The following is a 25,678-nucleotide window of genomic DNA, read 5'->3' as shown; positions in this document are numbered from 1 at the left end:
GAGTGGTAATTGTTGCTGCTACTGTAATTATTATAATTATTATTGTTATTCATTTTTATTGCTGTTAGCTTTGCAATATCAGGTGTTAAAATACTGAACAATTTAATTTTATTGTGAGATTTTGAAATCTGTTTTCACTGGTCTGCATTAAGATTGGATATCTGCAAAACCTATGCAGCCTTTCTAATTCTTGGAGCCACAAAGTTCTCTTCAATACAGATGATATGACTAAATTAATAGCAATGTGCCTTTGAGTTTGGCACTCTTTACAACATTGCTATTTCTGATGTGAAGCTGTTGAGGTATTGCTAGGAACTTTCCTCCAATTGGTTCCCAAAAGTAACATCTCTTTTTTTGTGTTAATTTTCTATCTGTAGTTAACATGGAGTATGTATGGATAACAACAAATATTTCCTTTATTCTACCTTACTGTTTCTGGTATCCTATAAATATGGAAGCAGGATGTAGACCTGGTGTAGCACTGTGGGGAGATATCCAGTTTTCAGCAATGTAAAGCTCCTGCCTCTCTCAGGCACCAGCACATACTGGAAATGTTATATAATCTGTCTGTCTTAGACAATCTGCCTAGAGAAAGCAACGGAGATTTCCACAAGTTTAAATTAGCCATTCCCTTCATTGAGAAGGAGAAATATGACTGGAAAGAAAAACTGGAGGAAGAGAGGACAGGCATATAATTTAAAATTTGGAACACAGAAGCTGGCCTGCATTGTGCTGAGGATTTGTATAGTTTGGCATTGTCCTTTTGATTTATATTCAATGATCCTGAAATGATGGGGTATTATAGACAATGAATAAACTCTCCCCACAGAAAGTTTCTTCTATTCCTTGTGATATACAGCTCTTACACTGAGGCTGAGAGGTTCTAGAAACCATCAGAACAATAAGAGGAAAGAAAAGAGTATTATCTAGTCACATATCTAGCCAAGTTGGAACTTAAGACACAAATTAAAAGCAGGCAGCAATTCATAAGAAAACTAACAAGTGGGAAGTAATCAGTGTCTTTCCTGGAGGATCAGTCTTGAGACTAATTTTGCTGTTTTTATTAATATCCCAATACCAAAAATAAAAAAGGAGCTACTGAATTGTATTGATAACACAATTTTTGGAGTTTTATCCACAATAGGAGGGTATTTCTCCTTTCAGTTTCCTGTCTTCAGATAATCAAAATCTTCAAATCCCTTTGTACTCATCTTGTACTCATGGACACAGTTTTGTAAGAATACCCTTTTTATTGCCCTTAGCACACATTTGGAGCCTGGTCTCAATAAAAGCTGTCCAGTAATTAATATTTAAAATTCAGCTTTACTCTCACAATCCAAATTCTTTTCAGAGCAATTACATATCTCTGAAACTAAGGACATACTGGGAAATACTAGCTGAGAGACAAAAATTCTGTTGCATAAAGTCTCTCGAAATGCAAGAGAGAAGGACTAGGTGTACTAGTCATATATATTTAAATAAGATTAATGGTTAGAATTGCCTTGCAGTGAATTTTATGCCATCCAAGTTAACACCTCTTTGGCTATTTTCTATGCATTTTTCACAGTCACAGTTCTCTTGGGTTTCTCGGCTGCTGGCAAAGGAACATGTTAAGATAGTGTTTAGGATGTCTAAAATTTGTCAACCCAGATCTTTGAAAACACCTCAGTACAAGCCTTGCTGTCTTCTCCTTGTTTTTCTTACCTCGAGTTGTTCTTGAGGATTGGCAATTAGTCTGGAAACTGAAGTTGATTCAAATACAGTGTCTGCTTATTAACTTTAGTTCTTTAGAGTGGCTGTCATCCTCTGTGATAAAGAGCAAGAGTTGTTAACCTGAAGCCCTTTAAATTAACAAACAACAACAACAACAACATCACAAAAGCTGAAACAAAAACCTGTTTGGTTACTGCAATTAAATTGGTGTGGGACATTTGAAATGTAGATGGCCTCTCTCGCTCCCTCCCAGCTCAAATGGTTGAATTGTAAGGAATACTGCATGCCTGATTTCTTCAGCTTTGTGGGCCACAAATAAGATTTGTGGTTAAGGAAGCTTTTCTCTTTCTTGCTTTATTTCAGAAGAGTGCTTGACTCTTATTTGCATTGGTGTGAGTGCCAAAGATAGTTCCAGTATGTTTTTAAGTGTAATTACCTCATTTTTGAAAATGATACAGTTCTTTGTCTTGGTTTAAAGTGTATACAAGTCAACAAAAAAGACTGACATCAGCACAAGTGGGTAGTGGATCTTGCAATCTACAGTCAGTGGCATGTGCTTCCCTTTTGTCAGACACTGGTGCAATTCCAGCACTCCAATTTCCATTCCAAGAGCTACCTCATATCTTAGTGCATAAATGCACACAGAGGGACAATTACTGTTTTCAAGTTATTTTCTAAGAAAAGCAAGGTACTGTAATCAGACCCATCACTCGGTTAGGATCCAAAGGGCAAATCTTGGTAGATGAAAGTTTTTCAGAGTGCTGATTACAGAGAGAGACTGACCATCAATTAAAACTCCTCTCTCTGAACCTTTATTTTTCAGACAAAGAAGGGCACATAAGGGAAACTTCAGAGAAGATCCAAAAATAGCAGGTGGCTGTCACTGCTGTACTGTGCTCAGTTTTAATCATCAGATTGGAAAAATAACATGTTTGGGTTGCACAGGGATGTACAAAAGTAGGTCTGCTGTTTAAGAGCCAGAAATGGGTATGGAGAGATGTGGGTTTAATATGAGACTGCAACTCCTGACAGACCTTTCGCACGCAACACTCTTACTTCTCTGCTCAGTTATTTAAAAGTTTTGAAAGATGTTAGTGGCCTTCTGATAAAGGTGTTGCTGTGATGTGGATATGACTGCACTTTCTGACTGGTGAGCATTTGTTTGCTTTCATTCATCAAACTTAATACATCAGAATAATTTGCTCTGGTACCGATATATACTGGGAAAATACTGGGAATTTTTCCAGCAAATGGAACATTAACTGTGCTGGGTTTTTGTTTTGTTTTGTTTTGTTTTTATTTGGGGAGCAGGGGGCAGATTGCTCCCATTTGTTTTTTTAAATTTAGAAACATTTGGAGTTTTGCTCTTTGGTGTCTAATAGTGGCAAAGAATATGCAGTGGCCCTTTGCTATTGGTCAGATACCAGCTAAACAGATGCATATTTTGTTCATTTTAAGTAACTGTTGTTTCATGAACAATAGACTCTTCTTTTGAAAGGGGGCAACCTAATTAATGCAGATGAGGTCTTTCATTGCTATTATCTCAACACAGAATGCATAGTATCAAAAAAAATCCTCCACCAGAAGCCACATGCTGCCTTATTAAAAAAAACATGAAAGCTTTTATTTACTGTGCAAGAGATCACATCAAAATAGAAATAGGTAAAGGGAGGAGAGGTTGCAGCTGTTGCAGTCAGTTTCAACTACAGAGCGCTTTTTGTTGTTGTTGTTTTAAATGCTTGTCAAATTTGACAAGTTCATGTAGCTTCTGGGTTGTGGCACTGTGCATATGTTTACATATATTTACTGATTTTGTTTCTGCCACCAGATAGCACTTGTTTAATAAATCAAGTGATGTTATGTAAGGTTGGAAGTGATGGTCAAACCTGAACACTCTTGGTTTGCTTTTCAGTAATGGGGCTTTCACCTGAGTGTAAATTTCAGTTATTTGGCTTCCAGAGCATAGGCTTCAATGTGAATAATAAATTATTTTGGTCAAACTGAAGGGCAGTGTCACTTAAAGTGCAATTGGATGAGTGAAAACGTCATGAACTGTAGGACTGGGGGCCAAGCAATACATACAGTATTAGGTTTGTACTGATGCCAGGCAGGCAGTCAAATTTGAGTCCAAAACCTAGAAGAAAATTAATTCCACTTAATTATTTTGGCTATTTAAATATCAGAAATAATTATCACCAATTGCACATACTTGGTTTGTTCTCCATTTCAAAAATGAGAATACAATTCATACAATTAAACTGAGTTAAAGAGAAGCAGTTTGACACTTTGTTCAACAGTATTTGAAGTTCCCAAATGAAGTCCGTGAACTTAACTGCTGTGCCTTCCTTACTTGCATCCTGCTCCCCAAATGCAAAAAGCTTCAATTCACTAATTTCCTGCTGGTTGTAATTCATAGAGAAAAACCAGCTATGTTAATTTGGTGCCATCATGCTAATTTAATCTCCAGCAATTTACCACCTATAGGAAATCTATGCAATTTATATGTCTGTAAGTAGCTCAAATTAGAGGTTCTTGTTCTGCATGTCTCTCTACAATATCTTGACTTGTTTTCAGAAATGTCCTGTGACATTCTAGCCTGCCTCATCTTCATCCCATGCTAGGCTTGGTTTCGATCCTGGTAGAGGTGCTGTGGATCAGCTGTGGAGTACTGGGCCAACAACCACTGTCTGGGTTTGCATCTCTGCAAACAAATTTTCCCCAACTATTTTTTTTTCCTTTCTGATACTGATTGAATGCTCTGGCCTCAAAAACCACCCACCTATTATGGATGAGGGGGTAGAACATAATGTCTATCATATGGTCATTAATCCACATGTTTTATCTTCTTTGCTAGGCCTGGTCCAAGCCCCACAGTCAGATCCTGCATTCCATTTCTGTTCCTCATTCTATATCTAGAGCAGTACTTTGCTTCAATCCATGTATGCTTTTTCCTAGAGTTGTTTATCAGTATTAGTTGTACGAGTCCAATTCAGTATGTAAATGCTTGTCTGCTTCACATTTGTGTATGAAAATGTTGGGGAGGTCAAAACCTTCAGGTGGCTGCAGGTAGTGTATGAGGAATGTGAAGGTTGGAGTTCTTCTCTGAGTGAGCTAAAGAGGAAGATACCAGAGGGGCAAAATGAAATTCCCTGGGGCCAGAAATTTACAGTAAAAGGAAGAGAGATCTGGATACCCTTTGCCTCCTTGGTCTTAAATGACCTCTTCAGGCTCTCTGAAGTGGAAATACTGCATGCCATTACAGTACAAGTGAGGGAAATACATTATAGGGAAGTCTAGAACATATGACATGAGAAATGGCTGTGAACTGTCTTGTTCAAACCTCCAGAAGAGAAGGTGAGCAGCAGATCATATTGCTGTCTTAAACTTCCTAATGGGAGGACAGAGAGAAAACAGAAAGAGATTCTTCCTTAAGCTGAGACAGGAAAAGAAGCAACAACCACAACTTGCAGTACAAGAGACCGCTGTTTGACACTAGGAAAGAACATTTCACAAGAGCAGTCAAGCACTGGAAGAGGTTGCCCAGGGAAGTGACATCTCCATCCTGGGAGATGTGACTCCCTTTCCAGCTAAACCTGGACTGGAAAGGGCCTTGAGAAACCTGAGCAAATCTAGTGTACTCTTAGCAAGAGATTGGACGAGATGACTTTGAAAAGCCCCTTCCAAATGAAATAGTTCTGAGAATCCATAGCTCTTACTCAATTGGTCAGTGAAATATTAGGATAAAGTGGATACATTGTTGTTTGTGCAAGTGAAGTCCAGGGGAAGTAGAATGTTTGGAGATAATATTCAATTTTTATAGGTGTCTTAAAATTTATTTGTCACTTCTGTGATTTTGAGAGACTCTACAGGCTGTCTCCTTTCTCCTCTTTTTTTTTTTTTTTTTTTTTGAGGATGTGTGCCGTTAACATTACACATAAGCACATCTGTTTGAGATTGATAGCTCAAAATTGACCCTCTGTGCTCAGGAATTGTTAAAGGACTGAACTGAGTGTCACTGGTTCACCCACACAGCACAGCCAAATACAGGCTTCAAAATATAGTCTCAAATGGTTTGCCATAGGAAGACCTGGGAGATAGAGTACACTTCAGAATATTTTAAGTATTCTGTTCTAATTATGTTCTCATCCTCAGCAAGATTACAGAAAGAAAAAAAAATTACATTCTCTTAATAAAAGATTAAGAAGAACCCGGGAGATTTGGCAACTACACACTAATTTCTGCAAACACAGTGTCCTGTGATGTGTAACATTTCTAAAACCGGAGAAATGCCGAGACGTTCAGATTGACATTTCAGTGCCTGTCTGAATTCAGTGTCTACCTGAAATATAGGGTTCAATAATCCTATTATGTGTGTCTGACACACTCCTCCTTCTTTAGCAAAGTGCCTCCCATAGCTGCTATAATAAGACAGAACAGCGAAAGCCTTATACTCTGTGCCTCATCCTATCATTCACCAAAGCTATATTGTCATCAGATGCAATCTATTGTTTTCTTTCCTGCTGTGTGCTATTGATTTTTCTAACCTTTCCTAATGTTAAATTTGTTTGGCTTCTTAACTTTCTTACCAAAGGTTAATGTTATTAAGTTGAGCAGATATCTGTAAAACTACAAGTGTTATTGCCTATCTTGCCATTGTTATACTGTCCTTTCATTAAACTCCGACTGCATTGGATAGCTCTGTCTTGAAGATTTTTGTCATTCCAGAATAATGTGGTGAAGGTTGAAAGGAACTGCATTACAATTGTCATCCAGTTCTGTGGCATAAAATACTGGACTTGATATGTCATGAGCAACAGATTTATCTGAGGCTCTTATACCATCACGGAACATGAACTGCACAGACGTTTATTTCAGCAAGACTGTAAAGAGGATGCAGGAAGATTCCAGTTCTGCTGCTTGTCCCTTCCCTCAGTTCAGTGTGACCATGGCAAGCTCTATGACATTGTGGCAAAAGGAGCAGTACTAAAATCTCTGCCAATTCTACAACTGGTTATGTGTTTGATGTGGAAAGAGAATGAGAAATCACCGTTTAATTTGAAGAAAGTGGTAGTTCTAATGGTAGCTGTCTATCAGCATTTTTTGATATCATCTACAGCAGTACTTGTGTAAAGCATTAAAGGTTAGGGCAGTGAGTAAACAGTTCCAGGCACTTAGAAGCCCCAGTACCCTCTTACTGTACTCACAGGTACAGAAACCTGCCTTTAATGAACCGTGCATTTGACACCCCATTCACATATTTACATTGCATTCCAGTAATAGTGTTTGAGGCCTTTTATTGTGAAGATGCACAGAAGACAGTAGCAGGGCTGAACATAGGTTGTCTATGCATGGTGCATCACAGCTTTCTCCTGGAGCTGAATGACCTTCAGTGCCCTCCAATCACCATGCTAATGTTATCTTGCCTTGGTAGTACCTTGCAGTTCCTCTAGAATATTTATTTTTTTGTCAAAGAACATCCTGAGAAGCTAGGCAAGAATTAAGCTCCAGAGAAATGTTTCTAGTAGTAACATAAAACAATAATTTGAGCTGTTGTACACCGTCATTAAAAAAACCCCAAACAAACAAAAAACCAAAACCAAAACAAACAAACAAGACAAACAAACAAACAAAAAAACCCACCACCACACCATCAAACCCTGACACTTTGATATTCCCTGTGTGGAAAGTAGAATTGCAGCCTACCTTCTGCTGACAAACCTGCCTGTTCAAGATGAGACTTGTTAATGATGCAGGAAGGAGTATTTTGAAGTGCTGAGAGAAAGTGAGGGTTAAAGTTTTAATTCATAAATTAGTACCTATAAACCACTTCTGCCAATGCTGTGAAGCCAAGGAATGACCCTGGCAAAAGATATAGGCTTGACTTCTCTACTGCTAATTTAATATCTGGCAACTGAGTTGTGTCTCCTCCCATGCTCAGCAGTAGCTGTCCCTGCCACTGATTTAGTCTTCGTCTGTCATGTTCTCGAGCTGCTGAGAGGCTGTCTGAGAAACACTGAGGTCCTGCCTGTTCATGGTTTCTCACAGCTTGGTCTCTCTTCCCACTGTCAGTTCTGATATCAAGACTGTCTGAGAGAACCCCATCTTTAGTGAATGAGACACCTTTTCATTTAGAGTGGCTTTGATAAGTTCCCTTCAGTAGTTTTCAGACCTGACTGAGCTTTCCTGAGTGGGACTGAGCAACCCTATACCTTTCCCGGGCTCCCTGGGTGTCTCTAAAAAAACCTCACGTGTTTATTACAGGGTCCAGATGGCCTGTGTGATTTCTCCTCCTGCCAATTTTACGTTTTGGCCTTTTCTTAGAGAAGAGTGGAGATATGGCAACTCTTCAAAGAGTCTTGTGCTTAGCACTGAGTGCAGAATCCAACTACCTTTTCCCTCACCACTTTGCAGGGCAAGCGGCGTCATTTCTGCGCTGGAGGTCTCTGATTACATGTGCTGTTGCAGCTACACAATGCTTCATCTTGGCAAGCCTGTTATTACCACCACTTGAAAAAATATTTAGAGCAATATCAGGTCTCAGAAAGGCTGCTTCTTTTGACCAGTTTTCTTTCAGAAGTTTTTGAGGAGAGAAGTGTAATAGAAAAGCTGTTATTATCTTCTCGCCTTTCTCTTCTACTTTATCCAAATCCCCTACTGCCTGATTACTTTATTTGATTTTATATGCATTCTGGCTGCGTGGGGAAGCATTTCAGTGGTATTGTTACTTTGTTGCCTGCAATTTACTAAACTCCATGCCTTCACTAATCTGGGAAATGCTGTCTTCTGTACCTTTATTTTTACCACCAAGGTGAAGGCAACTTTAACATTTTTGTGTTGGTTTTGTTGTTTGGGATTTTTTTCTGATGTAACAGAGTAATGTATTTTATACACAGAGGCACACATACAAAGATTCTGTATTCTGAATGCTTTTCTCTTATCAGGTTTTATTGTGTATAGCAGAAACATAAAATCTGTCAAGTAAGACAAAGCTAGGAGGCTTTTAAGGGGACCTTGAAGTGGTAGGAGAGGGAACTTCTAAATCCAATGTGTATGGTTCTTATTTTAATTCACAATACTGTACTGGGTTTTTTTTTTATTCTTTAAACCTCTTTGAATAGTGACTTTATGTGGTAGATACATTTCACTTTTCCTTACTCAGCTTTTTATCAGAGACTTAGAAATTGCTTTAGCTCTGAGTTAAGAAATCTGAACTCCTGCTCTTCTCTACCATGTTCTCAGCCATAATACTCCAGTGCAAGGAAATTGTTGTTGAATCATTGCAAATTAACTGCAGTACAGCTGCACTGTTTCTGGGACGCTTGAACACTTTTGTATGCTCACATACAAAAGGTTTGAATGTGTGTAGCATAGCTGTAGTAAGTGCAGCACCAGAGAGATCAGTCATCTTCCTGAAAGTTACTGATCACCCAGGGCTCACTACACCAGAACTTGGCCACTCAGCAGAGCATTGTCAAACATGTTTATCCAAACTCACAGATGTACTCAATGGGTTTTGAATATGTACTCCTGGACCTATCAAACTGCTGGCTCATAGTAACTAGTTCAGCTGGGACCTACTGTCTTTGGACTCTGTAAGGGTCTTTTATTTAATTCTGCATCTCTAGGCAGAGACTCTGAGTGGTTGTCTGCAGTTAATTTCATCAAGGATGTCATCAGTTCGCAAAATTGAAACATGACTGACTTTTTTTCCCCCTCTCTCTCTGTTTTGTTGCTTCTTCACTAGGGATGTGAGTTAATTGAGACCATGGATCAGGACCTCACAGATTTCACCAAGTGCCTTCAAATACTCCAGAAAAAGATAGAGAAGAAGAGCCTCCAGGTAAAGATAATACATCTTTTTTGTCTGTATCTCAGTAATTCTCTTTTTCTCATTGTACTTAGGTTTATCTCTCAAGTTTGCACTGAAATGAAACTATTTTCAGTAGCCTTGATATTCTTCAGTTTTGCCATAATTTACTACACAGCTTGTAAGCATTGATGCTTCTGCTAAAAGGAATTACAAAGGGTGTCAATGAACAAGTGTTAACTTTCTTAAAAGGCAGCTTGTATTGATTTCTGTTAATGAACTACCCAAAGTGCAGAAGTGCTGGTGTTCAAAGCAAGAGTCACACTTCAGCATGTAAATACATTTTCAAGTCCTGGCACACTAAGCCTTGATGTTCATCCCCTTTCTCTCCCCTTTCAAAGGTGAAATGAAGAGGGGAAATCTTACCCTACCAACATTACAAATGGTAAGCAATACCTCCTTCTGCAAAATGTTCCCCTGCAATCAAAGGCAGACTTTGCAGAGCAACTAGTGCACTAAACTTAAAAGAAGCCATATGGAGGTGTCCAGCTCTTTTCATTGGAAGGGCAAGGAGGCAACATTCCCCCTCCCCTTCCACAGTTTGGTATCAGTGGCCTGCTTGTTTTGTCTCTGAGATGCACAGTTAAAGTTCCTTGGGGATTTCAAATGCAATGTGTCAGCAAAAGATGCGCTCTTGGGATTGCTGCCCTTTCCTCCCCATGGAACAGTCATTCATAAGAGCTGACCTCTCTCTTCTGCTCACCATGTATGAGTGAAGAGAGAGAGCAGCTGCTGCATCCTTCACCCACAGTGAGAACAAGAGGCGTGTAACAAAATCAAAACAATAAAACCACATGGAAAGAGACGTGCAAAGTTCTTTTCTCATTTTCATTGTAGCAGGATAAGAAAGTGGCCTGATTTCCTGAGATCACCATACTCCAATAAGGCAGCAAGGGATTGAAATTCCAATATCATTCTCTCCTTCTTCACTCTTCACTAGGATGATAAAAAATTCACCAATTTCTACTTGAGCTGTTTTAAAACTTCTTGGTCTTCTAAAGACAATAAATGTCCATGGGACTCTTCAGAGTGGTATCACACAGTGCCCAGAGAGATTACATCTCAATACAACACTGTTGTTCATTAGGTTTTTTTTCTCCATCAGTATAGACAGAGATGGGATGGTTTTGCCATACACTTCTCTTACTCTCTGGCTGTGAGCCAGGAAGCTCTTTATAAAACAATTTCTTTCCTTTCCCCTATAATTTATCATCACAAGAGCTCAGAAGGGTGTCTTTCCATCTAGGACAGGAATGGTAATGAGTGCCATTGGAACAGATGAGCCACCTATGCCTAGGATTTGTTTTGAATTTGTCAACTAAGGTACTTTCCTCTTAATAGAAATGCCCTTACAATGAATAACTTAAATGTTTCATGGATTCAGTTCATTATCTAATCCCAGCTATTGCTAGGGAGGGAATTTTTTTAAGCTATTACAAGAAGTTTTATGATGAATAGTCAATATGTGGTTAAAATGAGAGCAATGGGAACATGACAGCTACAGAAGGTGTGTTTAAACAATAAGTAGTCTATTTGTAAAAGTTTGAGTTCTGTGATCACTCTCACAGTAAAGCCATGTTCAGTTGCCTAAAGGATACCATGTTGTAATCTTTGAGGATATTTTGTAAAGTACAAGCCTGAGTGTAATTGCAGTAATTGTGTGGTGTTCATACCAATGCACTAAACCTCAGATTTCAGTTCAGTTACAATTGTATGCTGTTACGTGTTAAAGGTGTGCTTTAAATAAAGTCTGAATTTTTCAGAGGTGCAAGAAGTAACATAGATAAATTTTCTAAAACTAAGGACCATATTCATTAAATGCTATAGCTACTTCTTGTTTGCTGTGCCTGTTCCATAAAACACAATAAGATGCTATCTTATTCATGCACTAGATAAAGCATAATGCATTTCTACTTCTGGTCTGCTGCATTCTCTGACTAAGGAATTTGAAGAAGTCATTGACTCCACTTTGGGAGCTAAAATGTGAAACTTAAGCAAATGTGTGACAAAACTGTATCACAACTCTATAAATAATTAGTTCAGTTTCTAATTTTCCCTTTGTTCAGAAGCATTGGATATAATTCTTTAGTAGGAAGTTTGGTGGTTCTTCAGAATGTCCTGATAATGCAGAGGGTATCTTGATGTCTGGTCCCCAAATGACACAGAGATTCTGAGTGCTTGCAAAATACACTGTCTTAAGTTTATGGATGCAACCTCTTGGCTCTTCTGAAACTCTGTCCTCTTCAAATACCTAAATTTGCACTTAATTTAGGTTTCTTTATGGGTAACATTTTGCCATAGAAAATGTCAAGTGGTAAGACAACAGACTGTTCCAAACATAGACCTAAAATCTTTGAGGAGTGTGCAAATTATTTTTTCAGTGAAGAAAGCTGCTGTAGAATTCTGTGATCACCTGAGAGGTACACACAGCTGAGAAGAAAAGGAGGTCCAGGGTCTCAAAATTAGAAGTGCATAAAGAAGGGGTTCTTTATCTGTATTTGTGTTTTTTGACCTCAAGGAGAAACTTGCATGTCACAAAGTAGAGTTCTTTTCCTTCTGTAAAATATCATAAAAGCTTTCCTTTTAACTGAGAGTATTAACTAGGTGGAATATGTCTTTCTGGTGCTAGAAAAAATACATTTGTCTCCAGTTTTGATTTTTCCCCACTCTATCTAAAGCACTTGTCAAAGAGGAATAAGACAAAGAGACACTACAAATTTGTTTTCCTGTGATTTATAGTTGAAGTTACGAAACAAGGAAAGTATCTCTCTAGTATCTTTTAAAAATTGATGCCACGGTCACACTGTGTTTGCTGCTGTTTCTGGGTAGCAATATGTTAAGCTGGGAAGTTAATTGCATTCAATGTATACCATGGATCCACAATCCCAGGAGGTAGTTTGTCTGGATGAAATCCAAGTCTAAGTGGCTGAGGTATTTAAAACAAGTGTCCCTCCATTGGTAAGAGAATAAGTTAATATTTATCTGCTACACTGAATGGATAAAATTTCTGCTCTGATTTATCAGTCACCTCTATGGAAATTCTATGTCATGCACGTTTTTTGAGCTCACTTGAACATATGAAGGCAATATTTTGTTCCAAAGGGATTAAGTTTGTGTGATTTACTTTCCATATCTCTGCACTTTTATCCTCCTCCTTTTCTTTCTTGTTGCTCATTCAAATAGCTTTTGAACAAATAATAACCATGTCAAGCAGCTTTCTTGGAGGTCACTGACTGAGAATGCAGGTGAGGTAGACACTCAGTGTCCCTGCTTGTAAAGAAGGATGCAAAAACGTTAGCTTAGATTTTTACTGGTAGTTTGAGAAGAGTCTTAGAAATGTCTTTACCACAAGGAAATAGGCAGCTAGAGTTGATGGTCATCTGAGATACCAATCTGGGAGAAAAAACACCTTGTTTGTTCTTGAACTCCTTGTTCAATATAAGAGCATTCTGTCTTCTGGAATAATTAGCCAAATTCATGACTGCTTTTTCCTTATTTCTCAAATAAACACTCTTAAAATGGTTTCTGGATCCTCAAGGTAATTAATTTCTGATTTACATTGCATATTTTGGTTGCATAGCCAAGTCATGCAGAAAGCAGTATTGAGGTCATTTTGTGAGATCTAAGTCACCTAATTGTATGTATTTAGAATTACATACTGCAGTGATTTTTAGAAAAAGCAGTACCCTTTATGTGTGTAAGCTAGAATCAGTCCTAATCTTCCCTCTCCACAGTCCTAATTCATTTGTGAATTGCATTCTATTGGTTGAGTGAAGCAATAAAGTTCCACCAAGAGAATCTGACTCTTGAAGCTTCTTTCCAACATAAAGGCTGTTAGATATTTCTCTTTTTGCATGACTGTGAGGATGCATGCACACACATGCACATGCATGTATATAGATGCACAACTTTTCTGGCAGTGTTCCTTCCTGGCCCTAATTGGTGCTTTTTAAATGTCTTAATAACTCTGTCTTTATTGCTGCTGTGTGTCTTTCACATTGTTTATGGTCTATTAGGTGTGCACATTTTGCTTTACTGCTTTAATCACTATTTTATTCATTCTGTAGTTATGTGAGTGCTTTCCTTTCTTCATTACAAGACCTTCAAATAAATTTATTTCTGTCTGATGCTACTTTCTGTTCTTAATTTTCTCTCATCTTAACATCAGCTATTTCAAGAAACCAACTGAACTGGCAAAATGATAGGCAAGCTTACAATATCTCTTATTTAGGGATCAACAGATCTTGCATTAGAAGTGTATGCTATTATCTTTGATTTGCAGATTGGAAAGCAGAAGTACAGAAGCAATTTGTCCACAGTCTACGAAGATGCTAGTGGTATAGTTGGGAATGATCCTCCAATTCCCAATATTCATCAAATGCTCTTTCAATAACAGCATTTTTGATCTCACTCAGCTTGTAGCAGCTCATGCCACTGAGAACTGAAAGTGTGTTTATCAATTTTGCAGCTCCAAGAAGAATACTTATAATATAAAGATAGATTTAAGCCATTATCTTTATCTCAGAGTTACAAACTGTGCTTTCCTTAACTGTTTCATCTAAAATACCATTTAGTCTTAAAACTAAGCTCTGGGACTTTTCATTTAGCTTTATTATCTTTTCTGCTTAAAAAAAGTTAAAGCAGCTCATTTGGTTATATGGGCTGAAGATATAAAAAATGAGTTTTATTGAAACCTACATGCCTTTTAGTGGTTTAATGTTAGTGTGTTTAAATTGATAAAAGCACCAGTGTCAATATGAAAAAGGGAAAATATCCAAACCAACTAAAACCCCTTGGCTATAAAGGGTACTCTACTAACATTTCCATTTTAAAATTACACTTCAGAGATTCAATCAGTCAGCAGTCTAGGGTATTAACTCTTTCAAGCGAATGCAAGCATTCTTCCCTTTGTACTTTTAAAAGTCAAATCAGCCTACTTTCTTTTATGTTGAGCAAGGCTAAACAAGTTAGTGAAGTCCTGTGTTTTTAAAGTGCCAAAGAGAAGACAGTGATGTTCATGTCCTTCAGCTGTGCAGTGTTCAAACCACTTACTAAGCCCTCTCTGGTTTCTCTTTATATGAGAAGAAAAAGCCCTGAAGTAAAACCCAAAGTACCCTAAAACAAAAATCAGAAGATATTTTAAAAGAGAGTAACTTTTTTTTCATAAAGATGAGTCTGGCAGAGAAAGGGTATAAGTACTGCAAATACTGAGCTCTGTTTGGCTTAGTTTTGGTCTTGCCTATCAGTTGAGGTTTATTATTAAAAAGCACTGCAATGCTTTTTTTAGCAGTAAATAGATTGGTTTCATTTCCTAACTAAATCATAATTTTGCTGCTCATGTTGGCAGTTGGTAATTTCAAGATGGAACACTGCTTGTTTTAGTTTCTGAAGACTTTTGAGTATCCAGAATAGTAGTGGGAATGGCTCTTAAAGCAAAGCCTAGGAATCAGGATAGTCTGTTACCAGGATTTGAGAACAGGGAAGTTACTAAATACCAAAATGGGGGAGAGAGGCAGACTGGAAAAATCCCAAAGCTGACATGAAGCTGAAATGTGAAGCTTTTATAGAATCACAGAATCACAGAATGATTTGGGTTAGAAGGGACCTTATGGATTGTTTAGTTCCAACCCACAGCCACAGGCAGGGACACCTTCAGCTAGACCAGGCTGCTCAGGGCCCATCCAGCCTGGCCTGGAACACTTCCAAGGATGGGGCATCCGTAACTTCTCTGTGGAACCAGTTCCAGTGCCTCACCACTGGACCTGAAGGACCATAAGGACACTGAAGCTTGTGAATTTATTGCCAAATCCTGTATGGAAGGAACAGCTGAGAATAAACCTGTTCAGTTTTGGTGGTACTGCTGAGTTTTTCTTCTTAATGCTTCACAGAAGGAGAATAAAAATGCAAATGAGATATATTTTAGGGGAAGTTAAATATGTGTAATGAAAAGGTTCTTATTCTGTCAAGTGCTGCATCAAAAGATTTTTTCATGAGTTATTAATAGTAATCTTCATAAACCTTTCCTGTCCAAAAGAAACAAATGGATCTAAAGTGTTTCCTGCTAATTCCCACTTCTAAAATGTAGAATTTCATAATACTTTTCAACAGGAATAAATCCCTACTGTAGGGTATTCAGACATATCCTTGAAGACTTTTTAACTCTTAAGGTCCAAGTCTGCCTTCAAGGAATGCAGTATCTAATCCATCTTTCCTACTGCCTAAGTATTGTAATGCTTCCCATAGTACAGCTATGGCAAAATGCATTTCTTATAACACAGGATATCAGAACTTGCCAGTTCCCAAAGAGAAGCCCTAATATCATGTAGGGTGTCTTCCTGTTCCACTATAGCTGTGAACATCAAGACATGCTGAGTATCTTTGCCTTCATATAATTTTATGCAATATGGGTGTCTGCAAGAACACTGTGTCACATACCAAGAAATTTTCTTATGTAATCCTTGTATGCTCTACTGGGACTTGTATTGGACCTATGACAATATTTTTTTTAAGACACAAGCAGGGCAGGGATTCTGGAGAACACATTGATTTCAGTTTGTTCAATAAGTTAAATCCCATATGTAGCTTTGGGGAGAGGAAGAACAAGGGGAAAAATACTGTTTATTTAGGCAGTTCAAGGGATTTGAGAGATCAAAGATATGCTCATTAACAGGACTGCAGAAGCTAATAAGGAAGCCAGCAACTGTTCTCTCAACTTAGTCAAAGGCTAAATATATTTGGAACAGAAAGCGTGAGGTTACTACAGGCAATGTTCCCTTTGCAACCACAAATTTTGCTCTGTTTGTAACTTTCTCATAGGAGATGTGATTCTCCTCTTCCTTTCAGCCCGTTCTGCTTTGCAGGAGCACAGCTTCCTTGAGAGCAGGTATTGCTGATGTAACTGCCCCCATGCTGAGAAAGTGGATGGGCTACAAGGACACATCATTATCCTCAAAAGACTGTCACACTTGCATTGACACAGTCTTGGATGTGGATATTGTAGTGGGAGATCTTGAACAGCCATATCTTTTGACACCAGGAATGTTTTTGCAATTCAAGGACTGAGAGCTCAGTTTGTTGCCTGAGATTTTCATGAATAACTTAGGTGTGGATTTTGTTTTTTTTTGCTTGACACATGAATACTGGTGGTGTTATGAAATCTCCCAAAAGTTACAACTGTTTTTATTAGATTCTGTTTAGTTAATGGAATGTAAGTTTATTGTTAAGTATATTAAGAAATTTGAGCTAGTATGATAAATTATATCTGCAGGTTATAATAGAACATTTTTTACATCTCAAATGTGGTTTCTTCTTACTAAATTGAGATGTCTGTCAAGAATGAGAAGTTTTTTGGCTGTTGTGGAAATAGTTTCATAAAAACTTCTAGCAGTTTTCTACATTCCTGAGTGTTAGAAACACTCGTGTTAGAGAGCACACTTTCTTAACTTCATGATCTGCAGTGATCTGGTCCTTGAAGCAGAGAGTGAATCAGTCAACAATTTAACTCCTCCTGTGGCTTCTTTTTTCATCCTATTCAAAGAAACTTATTTAACCTAAGTAGTGTATATAGGAATGCTTCCTTTCTGGTCTTGGATTGTTTTGGGGTTCTTTGCCATGACATATTCCCTCTTAATGTAATATTGTATGGCCTTTAAATAGCCAAGAGAAACAGTGAAACTGTAATAGTGGTAAAAGCTTTTGAAGCGCTGGTGGCTGTTCCTCTTTCTTTTCCTTACCTAGAAAAGAGTGTTGGGGCAGAGGGGAGAGAAAGGTATTAAGACCATAGGAAAGTAAACTGTGTAGCTGGCACTACACAGAAATGTTTTAGCCTGTAGTCCTGAGGCATCATTGTTTTCTGCAATCCTTTGGCTTTTCCTGACATTTAACTCTGCCCCTCTTTGCTGATACCAAAGCGGTTCAAGAAGGGGCAGAGGGGAGTAGAGTAATTTAACTCTTAACAAATATTGAGAAAATGAGGCAGCCTGGTAACAAATGAAAGGCCCCTACAGTATTCCCACAGTTAAAAAAGGCAGCAGCACGAGCTCAACAAAAGTAGGGACTGAAGGGTCTTCATAGCAGAGCTGCCCTGGCAGACAGGCTTTGCTAGTTCTGATGCTCATGCTATTCCTTGTTAAATCACCTACCTTTTACTTTGCCACTGGCAGGGGATGGTCTCTTCAACTTGCCTAAAGAACCCATCACATTTCCCTTTTAAACAACTGAACAACTAAATACTGAACAATTAAAGCTCAATATTTTCTGCAAATTAAATGTGAACATAAAATGTTTACAGCTTCACAAGTGCCTCCAGTTTAAGAAATCATGCTTCATTTCTTTTTAAGTGTGTGGCTAAATTTATACGGTCTAGAGGACAGTGTAGAAAAATAAAATACATTCTGTAATTACTCAGGCTGTGTTTAACTTACTTGCTATAAATACTGAACCTATACTGAAAAGGAAAATTGACATCCAGATCATAATGTACTTCCTTCAGTAAAAAATATGTCCAGCTTCTTTGAAACAAATGTATAAATTCAAGACTTCTTTCTGCAAGTCTGCACTCCCTTTGGAAAAAAAAAGTCATTGTGTACTGCCCAGGTATTCAGTGAAATCACTCAAAAGAGGAACCATCCACAGAAAAAGGCCTGAGAGACACAGCAAAATTTTTCCATCTTTAGTTTCAGGTCTTATATCTGTCCCTGGAGTATAATAGGACAGGGTATTATCCCCCTGTTCATCATGAAGATTAATGTTCAGAGCAGCTGAAAATATTACTGTTCTGTTGGGACCTATTGGAAGATCTTCAGACCTGTGTGAACTCGAGTTTAAACATTTTAAATAGCAGAGCTAATGCCTCACCCTAGCTGGGCACAAATGCCTCAGGCAGTTATGTCCTCTCAGATGCTGCTGCAAGAGAGTGAAGGTCCTCCAAAGCTCTGCCTTACTTGTGATGTCTTTTATACAGACTTCACTGCTAAATTTTACAATGGGAAAGTGCCTCAGTTGTTACTCTTAACTCAGATGAAACAAACAAAACAAAAATAAAAGAATGTGTGCGTGCATATATATAATGGAAATTGAGATTCATTAGGTTTTCTATTTTATATGGAATGTTTCCCCTTAAAAATCTATGATTCTTTCCTTAAAATTTGACACCTAAACTGAATATGACAAAATTGAAAACAAAACCAGGCAGAAAGTTAGTTTTACGGAAAAGACATACCTGGTCTAGAAAGTCACAGGAAAAGGCCTCAGCTCTCAATAGCGTTGAAGTCAGTGTTGAGCATTCCCTGTTCATGGGGGTGTGGGTGCCTGTGGGCAGCTGGCAGAGTGTTTCATATGGACACCCTTGGCTATAGAAATTCTACCCCGTTGCCTCAAAATATCACCCTTTTTTTTTTAGCTTGTTTTGTGGGCTTTCCAAGGGTCCTGGACCAGCATCTGAGCAGGAGCTGAAACAGAACCACATGAAGTTGTGGTGGGAAAGGAAATAGATATCTTCTCTTCATCTCAACCTTCTAGAGAAAAAGGCAAATAATGAGCAATCGGCTGTGTGTGCCCAGGTGCTGGTGGAGCACACAGGTGTCGATGGGGAGAGGCACAGCTGAGCCCAGGCAGGGAGGGGTGAGGGGAAAATAGAGACAAAGAGCAGAAGAAGGGGCTCCAGATTCCCCTGGCGAGCCCTGAGCAGAGCAGGTGGAGCTCTCCAGAGGGAGCTGCACCCTGCACAGAGGAGCCCATGGTGGAGCAGGTATCACCCCATGGAACACCAGGGTGGAGCAAATGTCCATGCTGCAGGCACTGGAGGGCCCTAGGCCAGAGCAGGTGGATGTGCCCTGAAGGAAGCTGCAGGCTGTGAACACAAACCCACACAGGAGCAGGCTCTTGGCAGGAGCCACAGCGTGTGGGTGACCCACCCCAGAGGAGTTTGTTCCTGTAGGGCTGGATTCTGTGGAGAGAACCCCAAACTGTAGCAGAACGTGATGAGGAAGGAGCAGCAGAGAGGAGCTAGTATGAATTGTTCAGAGCTCCCTGTTTCCCTGTGCCACTCAGGGAAATGGTGAGATAGAGGAGTGAGGAATGAAGGAGTGAAGTTGGGCCTGTAAAAAAGATGGGTGATGGAAAGGTGTGTTTAGTTTTGTATTTTTTTTTTCCTCTCTAACTTGATTTTTAATTGGCAATAAATTAAATTAATTTTCCCCAAGTCAAGTCTTTTGTGCCTGTGATGGTAATTCATAATTAAGAATCTTCCTGTCCTTGTCCTGACCCATGAGCTTTCTCATCTCATTTTCTCCCCGTCCTGTTGAGGAGAGGGAGTGAGAGAGGCTGGGTGAATGCCTGGCAGCCAGCTGAGATTACCCCGGCACAGAACTGTAAGGGAAGTCAAAGGGAAGTTGTCTGGGCTCATGGAGATAGGCAAAGGTACACACACTCTCACTGATACAGGATATATATAATGTTTGTGGGCTGGCAGGCAGAACTTACAGTGTCTGATCCATCAGGTCCTGAGCAGCCAAGGACCTTCCTGTACAAGACTCTGCCAAGCAGGCTGCAGCAGGAGCCACAGTCCAGAGCAAGGCTGCCTGGTTTGGAACGTGACCTGTATCCATTGGGGGAAGAAAATAGAGGCTTTGAAGAGAAGCTCTTTGCAACATAGAGCCTCTTCCTGTGCAGTGTCCTTCCCACCTGCAGGCGCTGCAGGACTGGGTTAACTCCAGCACGGGCTGCAGGCTGGCTCTGGTTGAGGGGTGTGGGATCTGCGCGGGGATGAGGCATCAGCTCAGGGGGTGGGAGCCCTGCTGGCTGAGAAGCAGTGCTTGTATTTGTGTTGCCCTGCTGATCTTGTGACAACATGAAAATGTATTGGAGAGAAAGGGAGAAAGGCTACTAGGGGAAAGACTGACAGCCAGAGTTAAGAGAAATATGGGATACAAAGCTCACAATGAACAGATTCTCTTGAAGAAGATTTTTTTTCCTTCCTTGATTTGTTCATTGATGAGAGTTTGTAGTTAGTTTATATTTTCTTATTTTAACTCCTGGAGGCAGTATTCAGAATGACTAAAACCACAGCATATGCCAAACAGCTTTTGGTGCTGGATGCAAGTGGCTATTAGATCATTGAAGATATTTGCTAGACCATTTTAGTATAATCTTTCATAATCTTTCTTTCGCATTGCTCCAAATACAAGTCCAGGCCTTTCTTTCTTAGGAATATGACAGTTTAGTTCTTGATTTCACACTTCCATAGTGGTGATACCACAGTACATGCTGTGTATATAGTTCAGTAGTTCAGTTATGGTAGGAGAATGGTTAGCTTGTGAGTGTTTTTTTCATATTGTTTTAAAAGATGAGAAGATTTTATGATTTTTCAGAACATAAGTGATTGATAGTCCTGGAATCCTTGTTCATTCACAAAATAAATGTATCTGGATCAAAGCCAGCACACATTTTCCTCCAAAGCATCAGTAAACAGATTGCTTGAAGAATTCTAGAGCTTTTACCTACTCAGAACAGCATGGTAACAGTTAGGAGTACAGAGAAACTCTTCACGCAGAAAATCTTAGGTGCTAAAGAATTCCAGTGATGCTGATCTCACATGCAGAAAGAATTGTAGAGCTTTGCTACAGCTGACCAGCAGAGCAGGAGTTGGTGTCACCTCTCTACCTCAGGCACTGTGAGCATTGTTTGACCAAGCTTATACACAAATATTCAGCACAAAAGCAGGAAGTCAAATTCAGACTGCTTGGGATCCAGCAGTTCACAAGGATTTTGTCGATTGGGTTTCTTTAAGTAACAAAAAATTAAGTCAGTGGTTGTGAAGTTTATGTTCCACAACTAATGCTAGATTATGTTATATACACTCTGAGACATTCCATTTACCTGCAAGAGAGGGCAAAGCCAAAGATTCATTTTTTGAGATGAAATAGTTATTCAACCAGAATGGAAACACAAGTCACTGGTAAAACCAAGCTTAAAATGTTTCCATCCACTCAAGTCTACTTCTGGATTTTGAGATTATCTTTCTCATTTCCATCTTACCATCATACATGTTTCTTGCAATCTGTCTGCATACTTACTGTCATTACCAGAGAGAATTAACCTCTTATTAGAAATTACCAATTGAGAAAGCACTTGGGTGAAACTGTAAGAAAGTGAAGATAAAAAACTGTAAGAAAGTGAAGAAATGCTTTGTGAGGGAGCTGGAACAATATAATATATAGATTAGTGGAGTCAGTGAGGTGAGGATGAAGCTGATTGAAGGTTATCATCTCAGGTGCACAGGATGGCAGCCTTTGACTGAGAGCTCTTGTTCCCAGGAAAAGTCAGATGGCTGGAGCAACAAGAAAATTCTGGCTAAAGTAAAGAGGATTCTACCTGAGCAAAGTTCAGATGCTGCTGTGTGATTAAGCATCTCATTTCTGCAGAAATGAGTGTTATACCTTTTATGTAAAACACTGAGCTAGGGAGCCTGTATAATCAACTCAAGTGGACAACATTTTGCTACATATTTAACATTGGATTGTGGGATTTTATTAGTCCATTAAATTTACATTGCAATTTTGAGGATGATATAAAAAACTTACTTAACTAGCCAGCATTAGAGCTCTGACACAGCTATGGGCAAATGAGTTAAAATCTACTCTGACACCTTTGTTATCAAGGGAAGTGCTTGGTGTGTTTTAAACTCTTCGGTACTGAAGCTGATGCAAAGAACAGAAAACAATTTAAATCACATCCTGAGCTGACAAATTGCCTTATGAAGAAGAAAATGCTTTTCTTGTAAACTGGCCAAAACTGATGAAGTGACAAACCAATAAAGCAATAATAAATGTACCATTCGCACTACTACTTAATTGTTTGTTTTTCAACATGAGATAATGATATATACATGTGTGTGTGTATATATATATATTTCAGCACATAATAAACTTCCAACATACTATGCATATTACTATGATAATTTTGTTGTCTATGTCATATTCCTTTAAAAATTAAATTAAAGGAATAATCTGAGGAATTCTAGAAAATTAATAAAAGCTGTGGAAGATGAAAGAATTTCAGTGAAGTGAGAAGGTGCTAAAGCTTGCTACGTTCCAATCAGATATCTAACCTGTAATTGGCATACTTGTATCTTGGATATCAACAATGGATGGTCTCCATGATCTCAGAGGAGGGGGAGGTTTAGTCATGACTCCAGAACTTTTACATCTTGATTACTCTTGTCTTCCTTTTTTCCTTTAGGGGAGATCTTCTTTGCGGTTGGTTCAGTGCTGCTGGTTGTTGTCAGTAAATTTGTTTCCTTTGTTTCCTTTATTATATTTACCCACCTCCCTGAGACTTAGGCATGTTTCTTTGCAAGTCGTCTGGCTAAAACTGAACTCATGGGGAAGAAAATCCTTTGAGTTATCTGTCCTCTCCCTGGGGAGAGGATTTCTTATCAGAGATAATGAGTATGGTTTTGGAAAGAGTGGGCATCATTGCTGTCAATTTGAGCATTGGACTTCATTCTTATATGTCGTGGTTATGCTGACATTGCAAAGCTAGGTATTGCATTCTTTTCACCCACTCCAAGAAGTTCCCAGCTTCCTGTGTCCTTGAATGCATGTTCCTCAGTCATAAAGTGAAAATCTTCTTTGCATTTAACCCATTTATACTAGAAAGAGGAATGTCAGCTGGGCCAGCTTTCACAGTGTTTGGCAAGCCTGCAAGGAGTTTACAGCACGTTGTCCATTTCAGTAGTCTCTGTGAGAGTGGAAGCAGGAACCTGAGCAACTTGAATCTGATGTGGTGAGAGCCTCAGTTCCCCTTGGTTGCTGCACCCTCTAAATTACAGTTTGCAGGAGCAGGAAAAATACATCCCTGAATTGCCAGCACAAAGTCTTGCTGTATGCTTTCCTTCTCCTCTTAACTGCCCTGCTCTTTGATAGTTACTTCTAAAACTTTCTCAAGATATACTAATGTATGGGTGTATCTTTTAAAGGTGACTGGATCCTACCCTTAGATCTTCAACTATTTCTAAGTTAAAGCTTGATAACCTTTAAAGATACTGTGCATTTAATTCAGGTTTTAGATAGTCCAAGAGAATATATCTGCTATGATCTCAGCTGTTCGCTGTAGTTATTTGTGATTTTATGTCCTTTTTTTTCAGGAAATGAATGGCACAGTATTAAAACAAATTATTTAAGGGTCCTGGTGATGGGACATTTAAGTGAAACATGGACATTTAAATTGAAGTACAGTGTGTTAGTCAAATGTTGCCTGCTGGGCTCATTAGCAGTAACAGGATTATTTATGTGGCCTGTGGTATACAGGAAATCATAGTGCAAAATGAATGGCCTTTCCTCTCTGTAGCATGGAAATATCTAAATGTACCAGTCCTTGGGTATTCACTTTGTCTTACGTTCTGGAATGACAAAGAGTTGTGTGCATGCCTTCATGGCACGTCCATTTTCTTAAGTTCTTGGCAGAGTGACAGGAGCAGTGATTGCAGGCAAGGAACTGATTGTTTTGATAGTTTACGATTTTTGTGTTGTATTTTTGGTTGGTTGGGGGTTTTTTTGTGTTTTGGTTTGGTTTGGTTTGGTTTGGGTTTTTTTGGTGGGTTTTTTTTTTGTTTTTTTAACAGAGGTGATAGCTTTAGGGTGAAAAAGTTCTTGAGGTTTTGGTTGCACTTAGCCTGTGTTTTTTGGTGTTTTTAATAAACAAAGTGTGAATACCTAGACCTTCAAATAAAGGCTCTAAAAGTCTACAATGTCTGGGTGTCTGTCACTTCTGCCAAGATTATCCAGTAAAAGGTGGTACTATAAATTGTCATAGAAGTGCAGAATTTTAGCTTTTCTCTGTCTGTTCCTCTCATACTCCAGCTGGGTTTGTTTGCATACCTGTCACATACTTGTGTTTTTCATTTTCTCAATCCATGCAAACCCTAAATAATAGATACATTCCCTTTTCAGATACCTTCATTATCCTTCTCCCAACACACCTCAACCCCATGCCTCTGGTTTATGAATGCCCTTTCAATGTATCTACTCCATCCTATATTGGTTTTATTTTCTTCCTTTTTGATAACCAATCCACAAGACTGCACTGTTACAACTGAATAAGAATTAGGACTTTGAGCAGGATTCTGTGTTACTTGAAAATATAACAAGGGATTTTTTGCTACATTTTTCTTCAACTTGCAGTGTTCTGGCAGTCTCTACCACAGAACTCTGTGGTTCTGTGCACTTCATCACTTGAGCTGAGTACTGTACTTCATGGGAAATACATGTGTGATAACAACAAAGAAGGGTTTACAAGGGAAGGAAGACACATTTAGAATGTTATTGCAGCATTTCAATTCCAAGTCAAAGGAACTCTCTATTTCTTTCATTCTTACCTTTTATATTGCTACCAATCATCAAAGCCAAAATAAACAATTTTGTATATGATGAGATATATATAGACCAAGAAACTGTACAGTAGTTGCTTGGTTTCTTGAAGACTAATCTAGGCTAATATTAGAGCTTCAGTCCCATTGCTTAGAAGAAAAACTACATGTGGATCCTGATCCTTTGTCAAGCCACCTTAAGTTCACTGTGATTCCAGGTTAGTATAGCTGATTCTCATTGTGGCCTCTCTTGGGGAAGGAGGGGAGCATTTTAGTGCTGGTTGTCTGGTAGGGAACTGATGGGTGTTGGTGGGTCTTAGTAGTAGTATTGTTTTCAGAGAATAGATCCACCCTTTTAACTCACAGTCACCACCAGTGAAACAAAAGCAGTTTGTTTCTAAAGTGGAATCAATAAAAGGGAAAGTATATTATGGTATTATAGCTTAGCTGGGAACACATGCTTTTTACCTTTTGCTATTTTTTCTTCTGTTTAAGGTAGGTTTTCTTACCATTCATATTCTTTTGATTGTACACTTGGCTCTGTGATCTGTAATCTGCACAGAAAATACATGCTGTCAGCAGTACAAGGATAGGGGTTTTTGTTTCAGTGTTTGCTGCTAGTGCAGTGTGTTATATTGATCCACTCTGGCCTCTGAAGAATTTTCCAGGTGGTAGTGAGAAAGATGGTATATCTCTTCAAGACCTTAATTTCCATGCAAAACAATATTCAA

The 25,678-nt window shown here is 38.8% G+C and overlaps 1 protein-coding gene across 2 annotated transcripts in view; it reads left to right on the top strand.

The window, feature by feature from the left end:
- TPK1 (thiamin pyrophosphokinase 1) overlaps positions 1 to 25,678 on the top strand; it is a 299,636-nt gene that overhangs the window by 165,744 nt on the left and 108,214 nt on the right. For both annotated transcript variants that reach the window (XM_063405764.1, XM_063405754.1), the window contains one exon: positions 9,458 to 9,553. In XM_063405764.1, the coding sequence (XP_063261834.1) occupies positions 9,458 to 9,553 (96 nt within the window). The remainder of the gene's footprint in view (positions 1 to 9,457; positions 9,554 to 25,678) is intronic.

The sequence above is a fragment of the Prinia subflava genome, chromosome 1 (assembly GCF_021018805.1).
Source record: "Prinia subflava isolate CZ2003 ecotype Zambia chromosome 1, Cam_Psub_1.2, whole genome shotgun sequence".
Classification (NCBI taxonomy): domain Eukaryota; kingdom Metazoa; phylum Chordata; class Aves; order Passeriformes; family Cisticolidae; genus Prinia; species Prinia subflava.
This window is presented reverse-complemented; position numbering and strand designations above follow the sequence as displayed.